The 14,667-nt window shown below is 45.3% G+C and overlaps 3 protein-coding genes and 1 non-coding gene across 4 annotated transcripts; 2 read left to right on the top strand and 2 right to left on the bottom strand.

The window, feature by feature from the left end:
• Positions 1–96: 96 nt before the first annotated feature.
• Positions 97–6,262, bottom strand: fam234b (family with sequence similarity 234 member B). Its single transcript, XM_070980419.1, has 13 exons — positions 6,130–6,262; positions 4,549–5,106; positions 4,046–4,159; positions 3,759–3,926; positions 3,496–3,611; positions 3,073–3,223; positions 2,839–2,980; positions 2,324–2,518; positions 2,088–2,166; positions 1,742–1,909; positions 1,504–1,624; positions 913–1,139; positions 97–823 (listed from the first exon to the last, which is right to left on the bottom strand). The coding sequence occupies exons 1-13, from the start codon at positions 6,164–6,166 to the stop codon at positions 821–823; spliced, it is 2,079 nt and encodes a 692-aa protein (XP_070836520.1). The 5' UTR covers positions 6,167–6,262; the 3' UTR covers positions 97–820.
• Positions 6,263–6,662: 400 nt separating this feature from the next.
• LOC139344203 (U12 minor spliceosomal RNA) lies at positions 6,663–6,816 on the bottom strand. The gene has a single exon (XR_011603146.1). It is a non-coding gene; the product is annotated as a U12 minor spliceosomal RNA (small nuclear RNA).
• A 492-nt stretch (positions 6,817–7,308) lies between these two features.
• Positions 7,309–12,579, top strand: poldip3 (polymerase (DNA-directed), delta interacting protein 3). The gene is made up of 10 exons (XM_070980426.1): positions 7,309–7,395; positions 8,192–8,292; positions 8,438–8,874; positions 9,004–9,048; positions 9,187–9,264; positions 9,391–9,612; positions 10,272–10,349; positions 10,471–10,600; positions 10,896–10,962; positions 11,368–12,579. The coding sequence occupies exons 1-10, from the start codon at positions 7,328–7,330 to the stop codon at positions 11,582–11,584; spliced, it is 1,443 nt and encodes a 480-aa protein (XP_070836527.1). The 5' UTR covers positions 7,309–7,327; the 3' UTR covers positions 11,585–12,579.
• A 312-nt stretch (positions 12,580–12,891) lies between these two features.
• rrp7a (ribosomal RNA processing 7 homolog A) lies at positions 12,892–14,609 on the top strand. The gene is made up of 7 exons (XM_070981307.1): positions 12,892–12,966; positions 13,165–13,307; positions 13,394–13,519; positions 13,629–13,752; positions 13,935–14,032; positions 14,119–14,326; positions 14,423–14,609. Exons 1-7 carry the CDS (start codon positions 12,903–12,905, stop codon positions 14,506–14,508), a joined length of 849 nt encoding a protein of 282 aa, XP_070837408.1. The 5' UTR covers positions 12,892–12,902; the 3' UTR covers positions 14,509–14,609.
• The last annotated feature ends 58 nt before the right edge of the window (positions 14,610–14,667 follow it).

Consider the following 14,667-nt stretch of genomic DNA (forward strand, 5'->3'; position numbering starts at 1 on the left):
TTCTCTAATAATAACCCATGAGCTGCAGGTCTGCGCAATTCCTCCAACACAACACTCCAGAGAGCGAAATAAAGGCTGAAATAAACGACGCACGATGCAGGAAAAAAAAGTGGTTTTCATTCTTCCTCATGTGATATGTGAAGTTGCAGCTTACATTGAAATGCAATAATCTTTAGCAGCCACATATTCTGAGAAAACAACAGTTTAGGATTTAAAAAAAATCCAACATAACTCAACAAAAGAAAAATCCAAAACGTAAAAGCAAGTCAATAAATACTGTACAGCATTAAATATTTACAGACTCCCCACAGCACTGAAGGTGGCGATGAGCAGAAAACACTATCAGTGGCTTCATGACAGAAAATGCATGTGACACATGAATATACTGGCCTGGGAAGAGTCAAACGAGTGGTGCATACTGTAAACACATGGACATGCTCTTTCACCGGCATTATTGTGCTTCACTGTCAGTAATAAACTACAATATAAAGTTCCCCCTCTGCCGTCAAGTCCAAACGTAAACACTCAGTGAAATATTAAAGACTCCCTCCGAGATAAGTTAAATCATTTAAATAAACTCTTTCACTGTACGAACTGAATATGAACCAAAGGGAAAAAAGACCAAATCTCTACCTACAATGAATCAGTTTTTACAGAAAAAAAACTCTTTTTCAAGTAGCAAATGATATTCACACTTAGTGGACCAAACAAGATGCGTCTCCTCAGCGTCCCCTCAGCGTCCCCTCAGTGCAGAGCTGTCCACCACTTTCCTCCCTCTCATCCTGGCGAGTCCTTTCAGCTGCACAGCGGCGGCGGCTCCTCACTAAACAAAGTGGAGAGAGGGTCATTGCTGTGTGTCGTCAGTGTAACTGAGTGGAGGAAACACTGCTGAGTGAGGCTCACGCTTCTCACCTGGTGCTTGAAGGACAAACGCCTGAAGAACTTGTTGACCTCAAACACACCAGGTTTAACAGGCTCTCCGGGCTTGTTGCTGTCCCCTAGTCTGACGATCTGTCCCTTGGCGATGGCGGCTCTGAGGCTCAGGCTCTTGACAATCCGAGCGCTGGGCTCAGACTTAGGCGTGGGTTGGGAGGACACGGTGATGTAGGTGGCGTCTTTCTGGCGCTCTCTGTAGCTCACTGTCAGGGATGAATTAGGAGGAAACAGGAGGTGAAACATCTGTATTACCTGAACGTGAGCGCCGCCTGCTGCAGGGGTGGGGAACCTTTTTCCTGTCAGGGCTGTACCCAGTGACACCTCCAGACACTTTTCAAAGGGTGGCGCACACAGGGAGGAGGTTGGAGTGAACACACACATCTCTCTAACCTCTGCAATGGCTGGCTTCTCAGTCAGATGACAGTGACCAGATCGAATGGTCTCAGAGGGCGGAGGTTCCCCACCTCTGTCCTACTGTGTCATTACAACGTTGCCATCTTTTCTTTATCTACTGCAGCTCTGAATTCAGACTTTTGGAAGGCGAATGATGAAGGTTTGAACTTTTACCTGCAGAGGTGACTGTGGTGTCTGTGGTGCTGGTGAGCTCCAGAAGGATTGTGGGATATGCAGGATGCAACAGGAAGAGCTTTCTTATGAGCGGCTCCGCTGCAGCAACACCCGGTGCCACCTGCACAGCCAGTTAATGTCATTAATGTCTCCAGGTCAACACACAGCAGGCTCTTTCTGGTCGGTACAGTTTGTGTGTCAGCAGAAAAGAAGTGATTGGCCTCTGTGGCAGACTCACGGTTGTCTTGGTAACGTTCCTCCGTGCTCTGACTGGCTCGCTGGCCCAGAAGAGGAACGCTGACTGGCCAGTTGAAGTGGCGATTACTGAAGTCTCCAAATCAAGACAAGGAAACACGAACTCTTCTGTCCAGAGAGGATGCCCGTTGGCCCCGTCCACAACCTGTGCCTGAGAGACAGAGAGGACGAGAAAACCGACCCAACGGAGCAAACGCAGTTAAAGACGTATCCTCGAATCTCTACAGCTCATTTATTTCTGCCACGCTCTCCATATGGACACACCAAAAAGGATTCCTTCAGCATGCGAGCGCGTGCATTCGTCTGCATGGAAGGACTGTTTGTGTCACCTGCATGATGCCGTTTGCTGAGTGCTGAATGAAAAGGTCGAGGACTCCGTCGTCATTGAAGTGTCCTGGCGCTGGTTGGCTGCAACAGGCAAAGAAATCACTTCAGGAAATCTCTCAGAACTCTGACACGTTCCTCACGTTGTATCCAACAGTTCAAACAGCTGAAACTGTGACTTTCACACCAACTTTTATAACCTCAGTAAACATCAGAGACACGGTGATTTGCGGGGCTTCACCTGTGAATGGGAGCTGAGCTGAAGGTCCACTCTTTACGTCTGTCCTTCTGTCTGAGCACTGACAGCTTGCTGGAGTCGTACACCACCGCCCAGTCACTTTTGGTGGTGTTGAGGTTCGAAACAGCGTCCAGGCTGTTGTGGTTGTTGCCAAAACCAGCCACCAGGGGGAGCAGGAAGTCCACGTGATCAGATCCTCTAGAGAGAAGACAGCAAAGGTGTGATTTTGACTTAAAACATCATAAATTGATGATTTTGCACCTTTTTGGCATGAACATTGTCACAATCTAAGAATATTTCAATCTATCTATGATATTAAATCATCTGCAATGCTTCTTAATGTTTGAACCTGTGAGATCATGTGACCTGAGACTATGAAGAATGCTGCAACACGAACCATTTACAGATTTAAAGCGTAAATATAAAAAATATTCAAATATCAGTGATGCTTCTTATTGTGTTTAATCTTTAACAGACACACAGCAGAACTGCACAGCATGTGCTGGCCCGAGGCGTACCTGTAAATATGTACTAAGGAGGAAAAGTTGTTTTTCTCCAGTCCCTCCCACCCTGGGTCCGTCCTGCGTAGTGCCGCCGATACGGGCAGTCTGCCGGTGGCGTTGAAGTAGACATCACGCAGCGAGATGGCCACAACATTCCCTGATGGAAAAGACACAGACTTGATCAAATGATTTCTATGCATTGTAAAATAACTTGCAGCCAACCGTCATATCGCTGGTTGATTGCTTTACCTAGTCCAAACAGGATGTAATACGCCCCTTGTTGTGTCTCATGCAGCAAAGGACCAATCAGCTTCCCTTGTGCACTGAGGTTGAAAGACACGGGCTGTCCGAGCCTCATCCCCGTCAGCCCGGAGATGAAGGTCAGGGAGAGATCCAGCACCTGAAAATGAATACGGCAGAATCAGGTACGTAGCCGCTGAATGCAAAGAAACACGATCTGCAGGCTTTCAGCTCACAGTCACGCCAGAGAAAAACGCCACAGACTGGAAGATGTCACCGGAGACACAATTTCACAGAAACCAGAGCAGCTGTCGAATTTCAGAACAACAGGAAATGTAGCAGAAGCTCTCTGTTTTTTTACTGCGTCGCTCAATAAACAAGACAGCGAGTGAAATGAATCCATTTCAGTCATTATTGTGCCAGAGGGCGAACCTCGTTAGCAGGCAGGGTGGCGATGAGCAGATCTGGGACCGAGTCTCCCTGGAGGTCTGGGAGTAACAGCGCCTGGGATTCAATCTTCTTCAGCTGGACTGACCACAAGTTCTTCCCTGGGGAGTGAAAGGAAACCTCTTTGACCCGCTTTGAATGCTACAGGTGAACTCCGCTCATTGGCTTTGTTTTTACAAGGCGAAGGCATCAGCTTTTTTTTAAAAACAGACCGACAGAAACCCAAGCAGCTCGGCTCGTCTCCTAACCTGTGGTGCCATTGACTGCCATGACGACGGACTTGCTGATGAGGAGGACCACAGGGGCCGGCTGGCTGCTGTACTGCAGGCCGCACTGGATGTACATCACAGACTCCCGCATGACTTTCCTCCACAGCTCCCGGCCGCTGACCGCAGAGAGGGCCACCACGCTGTAAACTGGGAAGAAGGAAGGATGTTACTGAGCAGTAAAAACCAGGAAGTGCACAGCATTGGCGAAAAATCAGGCTGAAAGCAGCGAACCGCCCGAATCGACATCAGGATGAAGCCTCACATACTTTTGTTCCCTTGTGTGGAGTGGGTGTCATTGGTCCACTCAGTGACAGCCAGAAGCACGTCCTCCATTGAATCACCATCAACATCCCACAGCGCCAGCGCGGGTGGAGTGGCATCTAGACAGAGAAGCAAAATCAACACCGCCCACCAGCAGCGAGGCGGTTTTTTTAACACTGTCTGATTCTTAATGCTCGTGCAAAGCGAGCATTAAGAACCTGGTCACTACAGGCACGATCCTGTCGAACCATCACAGCACATGCTGGAACAGAACGTGTGGTCGGTGGAGGGAGGCTCGCAATCCTGTGTAATTACAGCAGACTAATTAATGGGTGAGGGAGGGCTGTCTCGCCACAGAGGCTCCCAAGTAAGGCTTAGTAAAGTGAGCATTATTAGTGATGGAAGCGGCAGTTTTAAGACAGCTTCCAAACACGCCTTTAAAAGCTCCCGTTCATTTCTGTATTTATTTCATTTCACTGTGCTTAAGCTTCGCCGTCATTCTCTTTACCTCCAGTATCTCCCAGCGCTCTCTCCCACTGCAGCCTCTTTTCCAGCTCTCCTTTGCGGCACGGGATCAGGAACGCACACAGCAGCACGAGCAAGGTGGCGCACACCAGAGGCACCAGGAAAAACGCACTCCGGACAGCGTTCTTCATCCTCATCCTCTTCTCTTCTGCATCCGTACTGTGAACACCCAGCCCGGTGCCCCCCAGTGACCCCACCCCCCCTCTGTCCTCCCCGGCCCTCTCCCTCCCCGAGTCCCTGTGGCTCCAGTACTGCACTCCCTTCATGTCGTCCCTGTCCTGCCTGGATTTGCTGGGGAGTCGTTCCCTCCACTCGTCCTCCTCCTCCTCCTCCTCCTCCTCGCCCTCCTGCGCCTCGTCTTCGGCCCCCACGAGCCTTCCAGGTCTGCCGCTCCGCAGCTTCGAGGAGCCCGTGCCGAGGCAGCTGTCCCTGCCAAGGCCATTTCGGGGGTAGTTGAGCACGAGGTCGTCCTCTTCACTCTCGTCCTCGCTGTCTGCTTGGGTCAGGGGGTCGTACTCGCCGAGGTCTGAGCCCTTCTTCCCTGCAGAGACACAAGAGGCTGCTGGTGAGCACCGGCTGTCCTGTGCAGGCACTCAGAGTACAGGTGCAGTGTGATACTCTGCTGATCGTATTCATACTATTGCAGTATTACTGCATTATATCTGTATCCTTCCCTTACTCTGGCCGTTTTGCAGCATCTCCAATAAGGAATTTTACTCAAGTACTGTCCCTTATACTCAAAAATATCACATTTATTTACACTAAGAATTCCATGTAATTACAACAATTAATTTATATTTCATATCTATCTTTTTTTTTTTTTTTGGCACGTAAAACTACGAACAGCACAATATGCTGCATATACTGTAGTACAGATGGCAGTAATGAGAATAAAGATACTGATCTTATCATCTCACCTGTAAAATCTTTAACCATCAATGATAAAGATTCAAATATTAAATCTTGTCGTGATTACATAAAGGTTATTTACATCTTTAGAGAAAGTTATAATAAACACTGCAGCCTGCTCAGAATTAAACTCTTCAAATAAAACAAAAGAAAATATTTAAAAATGAAATACTTAAATTATAGAGCTGTTGCACATTACTTGTTTTTTCATGCGTAACGTGAAGGCATTTCCAGAACAATACTTAGCCTGGCGTCAGATGAAATATTCATCATTTAGCTCGGCTTGTTTACTGTCCAGCATCAGCTTGAGTCGGGTTAACATTAGCTAGCAGCTAGCGGAGAGGCAGATGAGAGCAGAGCCGCTGTGACAGAAACATGTCAGCATGCTGCTCCACACACAGAAAACCTTCATTTCCTCAGGATCATCCTTTAGAAAAACACGCTCATCGAGCGGGGATGACACGGCACAGACGCTCGAGGTGTCTGAGCATCAAATCAGCGCATCGGATCAATCAGCCGCATGATGAAGAGCGGAGCAGCCGGAGCCGACCCGCACACATCACACAGTCCCGTCAGAGGCTGCCTTGTCCTCACTGTCTGCGGCTTTGTTCGGTCTGTCTATGAGTCCCCATGAGATACGTGAAGCGCATCTTACCGGGCAGTTTGAGGGCACGGGACAGAGCTGCAGCCATTTCTCCTCTAACGGGTCCGCGAGACAGCGACGTGAGGTGGCGGTGATGAACAACTCGCGGGCACCGACCCAGCAGGTTGGATCAGCGCCTGCCCAAGTGCATTCTGGGATTAAGAGTTTTTACTGTCATGCACAGTGACTACAAGTTTTTTTTTTTTCCCTTGTTGTTGTTTGAGCCCTCGGCACAAAACCATGGCATAGTATTCAGTAAAATCAGTATCAGACATTTTTTAAATACTGCATAAGCGACAACGCTGTCAAGTGGTGTTTTTTGAAGGAGCACTTCAGCACTGATGCAAGTTTTTGTAAGTGACTTCTTTTAAACTGGTGTGTGTGCACTCTGCCACAGTGAGGAAGAGGATTGTGTGCGTAACACTAATAAGTTTTGGCAGAGCGCCTTCTCGTTTAATGACAACATATATTTATTACTTGTGTAATACTTATTGGCCACCACAGAAACCAATGTAGTTAGTTCTTATTGAACAATTTCAGGGATCGGGGTAGGTCCTAGTCCAGCGAGGCATCTCGCGAAGTAGGCGAGTCACCTTTACCGGCAGACCTATACCCTTTCAAAAATTTATCTCGTAAGTTCAACGAGGGCGCGGGCGTCACCCCGCGTCGTTATTTTCCTTACTCATCAGTTTAAGGCATAACGAATCAAGTGTCGAAGACCAACATATCACCAGTGTCCGGGGATACTCTATTAGGGTGCCAGTTTATGCTTTACTTGTAGAGCTTATTTTTGTTTTGACCAACAATAGGATGTATGTGAAATAAAATTTGATGAGAATCCGACGTGAAACACCATATTGACGATGGCACGTTACGTGTGCTGCGCAAGACCATAATGTTTATTGTGAAAATTTGGCGCAAAGGCTCATGGGTACCGATATATGCCATGTATTTTAATTTTGTCAAGAGTAATCGATTGCAGAGATTTTAATTGCATGACAGTAGAAGTTGCATTTCTTAGCAATGTAGTAAATCTGTTTCAAAGTCACATCGATAATCATTCTTGATTCATGACCAACAAATATTACAATAAAACTATGAAATACACGGTTAATTCATGGGAGCCAGTTTGCGGTCTGGCCCAAACCAGCTTCCGTAGTCCTTACTAAAACTACTCGCGCACGCACGCGCTGTGAGGCAGTGTGAGAAAATGGCAGACGTCTCTCTGGATGAAGTGATACGACGGCGCGGGATTAACCTCAAGACACCAGCTAAACGGTATTAAAATTATCAGTGCACTGAAACTTTTTTTTGCTTATTAAGGACATGGCGACTGGCGATAACATTTCTAAAAGCATAACGACATTTGAGAGCTGTTGTAGCTACTTGGCTACCGTAAGCTAACGTTAGCGTATTACAGCAGCGAGTACATCGTAACTGGTAGGCTAAGTATCTGCCATTAGCTGTAGGCCTTTACCGATGAAGCCATTCATCGCCAAATTTGGAAAATGCGATTTAATTAGACATCAGAAGCCCGTGTTGTAACCACACTAGTATTTGATAGTCGAGATTAAGCAGAAACATGATAAGATGCGACCAAGTTGCTTATGTTTGTAACTTCTCTTGCTAGGTTTAGCTAGTTAGCGAGCTAATATTTATGTTGGCAGCTAAGCAGGTTTCTGTTATCTTAAGTTAACACGTATGGAACAAATGTCGATGCTGGGTGCACTGGGTTAGAATATGGTGGTGGCTTGTCCAGGTTTAAAACTTCATGTGTTGTCTCTCCTGAATTAACTGCTACAATTATAGCAGAAATTGTCTTCTCATACCGAGCTAAGTACGTCAGCCATTGAATGCGTTCCCTCTTTACGGTGTAAAAAACAATACTTCTAGAAATGTTTCCTAAGGTTAAATTAAAAACATTTTGCTATTGTTAAGCATTATTGTGGATATAAAAAACACACGTTTTTGGTAATATACAAATGTGGAATGAAGCACTGTTGACAGACTCCTAATGAGTGCGAGAGTACCATTGAGGAATCTAAGCAAACCTTGTTTTTTTTCTTTCTCTCAGACCCATGTTTGGACGGGGTGCAGGAGGAGTTGGCAAGAGTTTTGATGCCCGACAAAAGATTGGTGTAAATGATGTCAGGCAGCGGCTTGGAGGAGGAGCAGGTAGGGGCCACCATTATTGCCTGAACAAATAAAATTATTAGATCACTAATGACTTATAATGAGCAAAAATAAACTGATCACAGAGTGTAATGATTTGGGGATAATCGTTATTTTCGCCCTCAATCTTCTTCCTGTCTCCCCTCAGGGTTTCAAGTGAAAGATGCCAGAGAAAAACTGGGTCAGAAAGATGCTCGTTTCAAAATTCGTGGCAGGGGAGGGGGAGGAGCATCAGGTGGCGTGCAGGATGCTCGTCAGATGATCAACTCACGCAAACAGGGCCAGAGTCAGTTCGGTGTCCCCGCACAGACCATGCAAGTGACAGCGATAACACACCAACTACAGAGCCAGTCGCTTGTGCCACAAATACAGATTCACACCAGCAACAATCTTGCTGGTGTGAACGCAAGGCAGTTTGCCCCTAATGTACAAGGACTGAGTGTGAGGGGCAGTGCAACACCGCAGCTGAGCAATAATAAGAGGATGATGGATGCTCGTGATAGACTGAGCCTCAAGAGGAGCATTGGAGGAACACAGACACAGTCCGCTACTGCACCACCCCTAAAAATAACAAAGACCATCCAGGTGAGGAATAATAAGTATCTTTGTCCAGAGAACAGCAGTGACACAGCCTGCTTGTACGCGTACTTGTTGAAATATAAATGCACAATGACATTCTTATTGTATTCTAATGTGTAATGCCTCTTTTTACAGCAGCGTCCAGTAGGGATGTCAGGTGGACTACGTGCAGCTCCGCAGGTAGTTTCTCCTCTTCCACATTCCACATTCATTTTTTTGTTGACGTACATGTTCCTCTGAAAGAGAGCACAGTGTTTTACTCATGTAATGGATAAGATTGTAAAACGGTGGTAAAGACAAGTATTTTGTCTCCCACAGCCTGTCTCAAATGAGCGTGATGGCATCTCCAGTAAACAAATAAAGATCACTACAACTAATAGTATGCTACAATCACGGGTAAGAGCTGCTTCACAACAACAGACCTGATCTTACATACCGTTTGAGTGAACACAGACTCAAAACACTCATCCAGTGTCTGTTTCTCATATTAATTTAAACTTTCCATCCATAATTTCACTTCAGTCTGGTACACTGGGCTCTACATTCTCCATGTCAGCCCCGATCACCAAGGTGGTTAAAAATGATGCATACACCGCCCCATGTCCTCCTGTCCCGGTGGCTCCTACCCGGCCCAACACCAGCATGGCTGCTGCCAGGTCCTCAGCTGCAGCCTTACAACCAGTCTCCAGGACTCTGCAGCAAAGTGCAACAGCAACCAGCACAACAGCTCCTACTCCTCCTCAGGTAAACATTCCTGCTTGCATCTGTAGCTCAGTATGGCCTCCCTCCCCAACTGCGTTGCTTACTGTAATTGAGCCAATTGAGAGAACCCAACTAAGTTAATCTTGGTTTGATATTTTAGCAAATCTGTTATTGAGAAGTGCTTACCCTTTCCTTCACAGAGCAGTCCCCCAGATGATGATGGTAATTTTTGAAGCGATGGAATTAGCTATTGCAAACAATTTGTCAATAAGTGCTTAAGTAACTTCTAAAATTAAATACAAGTATGTTTCCAAATGTTTTTAAAACAATTCACATTGTTTTCCACTCTAGGAATCTAATCCTCTCCTCGTGCTGCTTCCCTCCTCCTCTCTTCGTTACAGTTAACTAGCTGATCCCGTTGCTGATCTCCTGTCAGTATTTGGTGTTTTTCCCCAACAATCAAATTTGCTATTTAACACAGGTAGACTGACAACTGTTCATACAAAAATTTGGTGCCTCCATGGCTTTCCTATACAGTCCCTGAGGTGTTTCACAGCAGAAGCACACTGCTCGCTGTGGATTATGTTTGTAATGAAGCCCCAGATTGAGTTAATCAGTTGATGGTGGCACGACTACAATAGTTGTAAATGATTACATTTTCATTGCCTCTGCTTGATCATGTGGTGTCATATTCTTTGTAGCCTGCTTTCAGTCCTTTGGAGGGGACAAAAATAACAGTGAACAACCTGCATCCCCGAGTCACTGAGGAGGACATAGTTGTGAGTAAATCAGTCTGATTGCCATTAACCTTTTGTTACATTGGCTGTTCAGTGATGTGCTGAGTGGTGCTCTGATGACTCATTCAGTGTGTGTTTGTACTCCCCGTCTATTTGTCCACAGGAACTGTTCTGTGTGTGTGGAGCCTTGAAGCGAGCACGACTGGTGAAGGTGGGCGTGGCTGAAGTGGTGTTTGTACGTAAAGAGGATGCCGTGAGCGCATACAGGAAGTACAACAACCGCTGCCTGGACGGTGAGTGCCAGCAGCAAGGACGCACACATCAGATGGCGCTCTGGGTTTTGGGCTCTGGCTCTTGTTTTGCATGCAGGTCAATGACTACAGGACTGATGACTAGTTTGCTGGTTCAGGACATCATTGCATATCTTTGTTAAACCAAAGTGTTTTTGTTGAAGGTTAGCCAAGTCAGATGTAGTCAGCATCATTGAGACCACCATTAAATAGACTGATTAACTGACTGAGTTTGGGTGTTTCTGTGTAACATCTGTATTTTTTCTTTTCTTTTTGTCTTTCTTCTTTCCACCTACAGGGCAACCCATGAAGTGTAACCTTCACATTCAGGGAAATGTCATCACTTCTGATCAGCCCATTCTATTGTAAGTAACCCCGTGAGGCTTCATTCCTTCATTTCAGTTTAATCCTCAGTTGACTGTGTTTACATGCACAAGCTTTATTTCGCATATTTCATATCAGCTGTAATTTGCCTCTAACCAGAGTGACTGAAATTCATGCAAATATCCTTCTCTAACTATAAAGAGTGGTGACATTATGTCTACTAAATTTGCAAGTAATCACCAGCAAATACTCAAGCAGTGATGGTCCAGCCAGGATTTGTCATGGAAGCATGACACATTCAGAGATTGGATTATTCAGTTCAAGCTATGGATGCAGTGTTGCTAACTGACCACTCACAATAAGATTGGATGCACAGTCCATTTGAGTCTAAGAAATGTATGACAATGATTTTGTTTGACATCCCCTTCTCTCCTTGACTCGTACAGGAGGCTCAGTGACACTCCAGGCACAGGCAGCGGAACAAAAAAAGACGGTCTGCCTTCCTCCTTGGCTCGCCCCTCGGGGCAGCGAGCCTCCTCTCAGCCCACTCCAGAAGTGGACCCTCAGACCATCCTCAAAGCTCTGTTCAAGTCCACTGCGCAGTCGGCCTCCACCACTGAGCCCCCCAGCTCACAGGCCACTGCCTTTCGCATCAAGATATAGCTCATGTCTAGTGTGAATACACTGTTCATAAACATATAACTGCATTCTCAGTGTTCACATACAAACTGTGTTTTTGCCTTGACAGCAGGCAGCGCGCATTCTCTCATATGAAGCTGATTTTTACACATTTGATATACATGACTTCTCTGAACTTGAAATTCATGGACGAGCAACATCTTGTTTTCGGTTTTGTGGTATCCGAATGTCACCTGTTTGTTGCTAAATGGACCAGTGGAAGGAAGTGTGATGTGATTTCTTGTTTTATCCAATGTGGTGGGGGATGCCAAATCAAGATGTGAGATGTGTAGGAAGTTTTTTTTTTTTTTTTGTCAATTCGATGCCAGCTCCTTTGGATATGTTGAATTTTTTTTAATGCTCCAGTTTAACTCTACCTATGCCCATGTCCAAAAAAAAAGACCTATAAAAAAGTCCAATTGACAGACACCAAGCAACATTGTCATTTCTGAGAAGTACATTATGTTGTAGGTCCTGTTCATCCACACGGGTGTGTTCAGTTACAGTGTCTGGGAATATAGAAGAAACACAATGCAGTAGATAAAATATCTGTCCAATTAGGCAGCACAGTGAAGTTGTCCTTAGCAAATCCTCGCCACAACCCTACCTAACTTCAGCCTGAGAAGAGGTCTTCCTAGCCGCAATAAATGAAAACACTTCTGTGAGTAAATCAGGGACGGACAGAAACTAAAATACCACACTGATTTCACTAAACTAGTTTTCAGTCAGTCATGTTGATATTTTGCCTGTTTTTAACCATCCTTGTGGCATCCAGACTCTTGTGTGCTCTGTGACTGATTTTACACAGTTGTCCAGTTTTGAAGCAGTACGTGTTTAATTCTTTCTAGCATACATGACACTTGATTCATTTTCAAGGACTGTAAATGACTTTCTGTTGCTTTCTTGGTATGTCAGTGGAGATGAGACCAGAGAGGTCAGACGTGTCTGTGAAATGTTGGCATTAAATATTTAGCTTTGTACACGTGTGAGACTCATCTTTCCCGTCAAACGAAAACTCAACAGCCCAAAATCATTTGAAAGTATTTTGAAGCTCCACGGCAAGAATAACACAGATTCTGAGACAAATGTGTTTGAAACCATTTGGAAATTCATTAAGGGAAAAAAACAAACGCTATTATCCACACCATAATTTAATTATAGCACACATTTAATCTATTTAACTACTTTTTTGTATATAATTTGAACGTCAATAGTTGGATTGTGGTTATATATACTAAAAAAAAGAAAGTATTTCCTGTACTTGGCGGTAGTTGTACTTCCGGTGCGAAAGGTCACACTAAAGATGGCGCCGTCCAAGAAGAAACATGCTAGTAACCAGTCATGTATTATCCCTGGAGGGTTTACAGGTACTAATTGACAAAATAGATCATATTTATGTCCGCTTTTCGCTAGCATACCGATTTACCTGCGGATAAAACTTTGTCTCGTGGTTTTTCACGGTTTGGGTGGTAGGCAGGGTTGGCGTGGTGATTATAGATACTGTATCGTTACCGAGTGCTGCGTTCACTTCAGGTTTGTCTGTTTGTTCCTGTCTCTCTTCGCAGTGCTGTCCTTACAGTTTAGTTCCGAAAGCGTCGCGCAGCACAAGCTGTATGTGAAAGAGCACAAAGTACGAGCAGAGAAGAGCTCACACAGACCCCTGGACCGGACTTTGTTTGTGCTCAACATCCCTCCGTACTGCTCAGAGGTACGGTTTATGGAGCTATTAGTCGATGACTGAAACTGCGTGGTCGAGATCGTTTGTTAATCATGTGATTAATGTGTGTGTTTCAGGGTGTTGTCAAAGAATTGTTCTCACAGTTTGGCAGCATTCAGTCCGTGGAGCTCAGAGACGAACCGGGCTCGTCTCACAAACATGGACCCAAGCTGTCCAAGTTCTTTAAACCAGTTCAGAAACAGGTGAGTTCCTCCTGCTGTGACGCCGTGAGGAAACATTTACTGTTATTGTCATGTGCAGCACATTGTGGGTTAATATTGTACCTGTCATGTGTCTGTCTGTTCCTTCCAGGGTTTCAAGGTGGGCTACATTGTGTTCCAAAACTCCTCCAGTATAACAGCAGCCAAAACGCACCCACATAATGTGCCTTTGGTGGTCTCCAAAGAGGAGCGTCCAGTGAGGACAGGAGTGCAAAGTGAGTGATGCATCCCGTTTCATTAATGCAAGGGTTAATATTTTCTTGTTTTGTGTTACTTTGAATTTACTCTTTTAAATCTCCTATTAAGATTTCATTGTGGGCTAGGTCCTCTTTGATCAAACATATTTAAATCCGTCTCATGGCACCGTCATGTTTCATGTTGCACTTTCTCATGCCAGAATGGATTCAGACGTACACAGAGTCTTTTATCAAGCCGGACAAACTGCAAGAAATAGTCGACTCCTTTATGAAGGACTACGACAAGCGGAAAGAAGAGGTGAGAATTCCACTTCTGCCTCCTCCAGCGCCAACCCACCCGTCTGTCCATGTTCCGTCAACTTGGGTTTCTTTTCTTTGTCACAGGAAGCTGAGCGGCAGAGGAAGGAGGCTGAGCAGCAACAAGAAGATGAAGAGGGCTGGGTGAAAGTCACAAGAGGACCCAAGGGCGCCAAGGCCCGCCCCCACAGTGAGGCGGCCAACAAGAGGACTCTACAGAAAGAGATGAGGAAGAAGAAGAGGAAGGAGCTCATGAACTTCTACACCTGGCAGCACAGAAACACACAGAAAGAACGTAAGTTGCCAGTTTAATTTTTCTTCCTCTGCCGGCTAGAATTTAATATTTGGTGAAGTTATAGTTGACTATATACTTGTTTTTCTTTGTTTCCAGATATTGCTGAACTAAGGAAAAAGTTCGAGGAGGACAAACAGAGAATAGCTCTGCTGAGGGCACAGAGAAAGTTCAAACCTTACTGAGACAACTACCCCAATTTTCCTTTGCTCATTCCACTGATTTTGTGTGTGTTAACTACATTTAAAAAAACAGAACATTTGTGTCAATAAACTATTATTCTGATTGACTTTTTACAATTATTGACTTACAGTCCCTCTAGTGCTGAATAACATTTTACATTT

This window comes from Chaetodon trifascialis, chromosome 15, assembly GCF_039877785.1.
Source record: "Chaetodon trifascialis isolate fChaTrf1 chromosome 15, fChaTrf1.hap1, whole genome shotgun sequence".
NCBI classification, from domain to species: Eukaryota; Metazoa; Chordata; class Actinopteri; order Chaetodontiformes; family Chaetodontidae; genus Chaetodon; species Chaetodon trifascialis.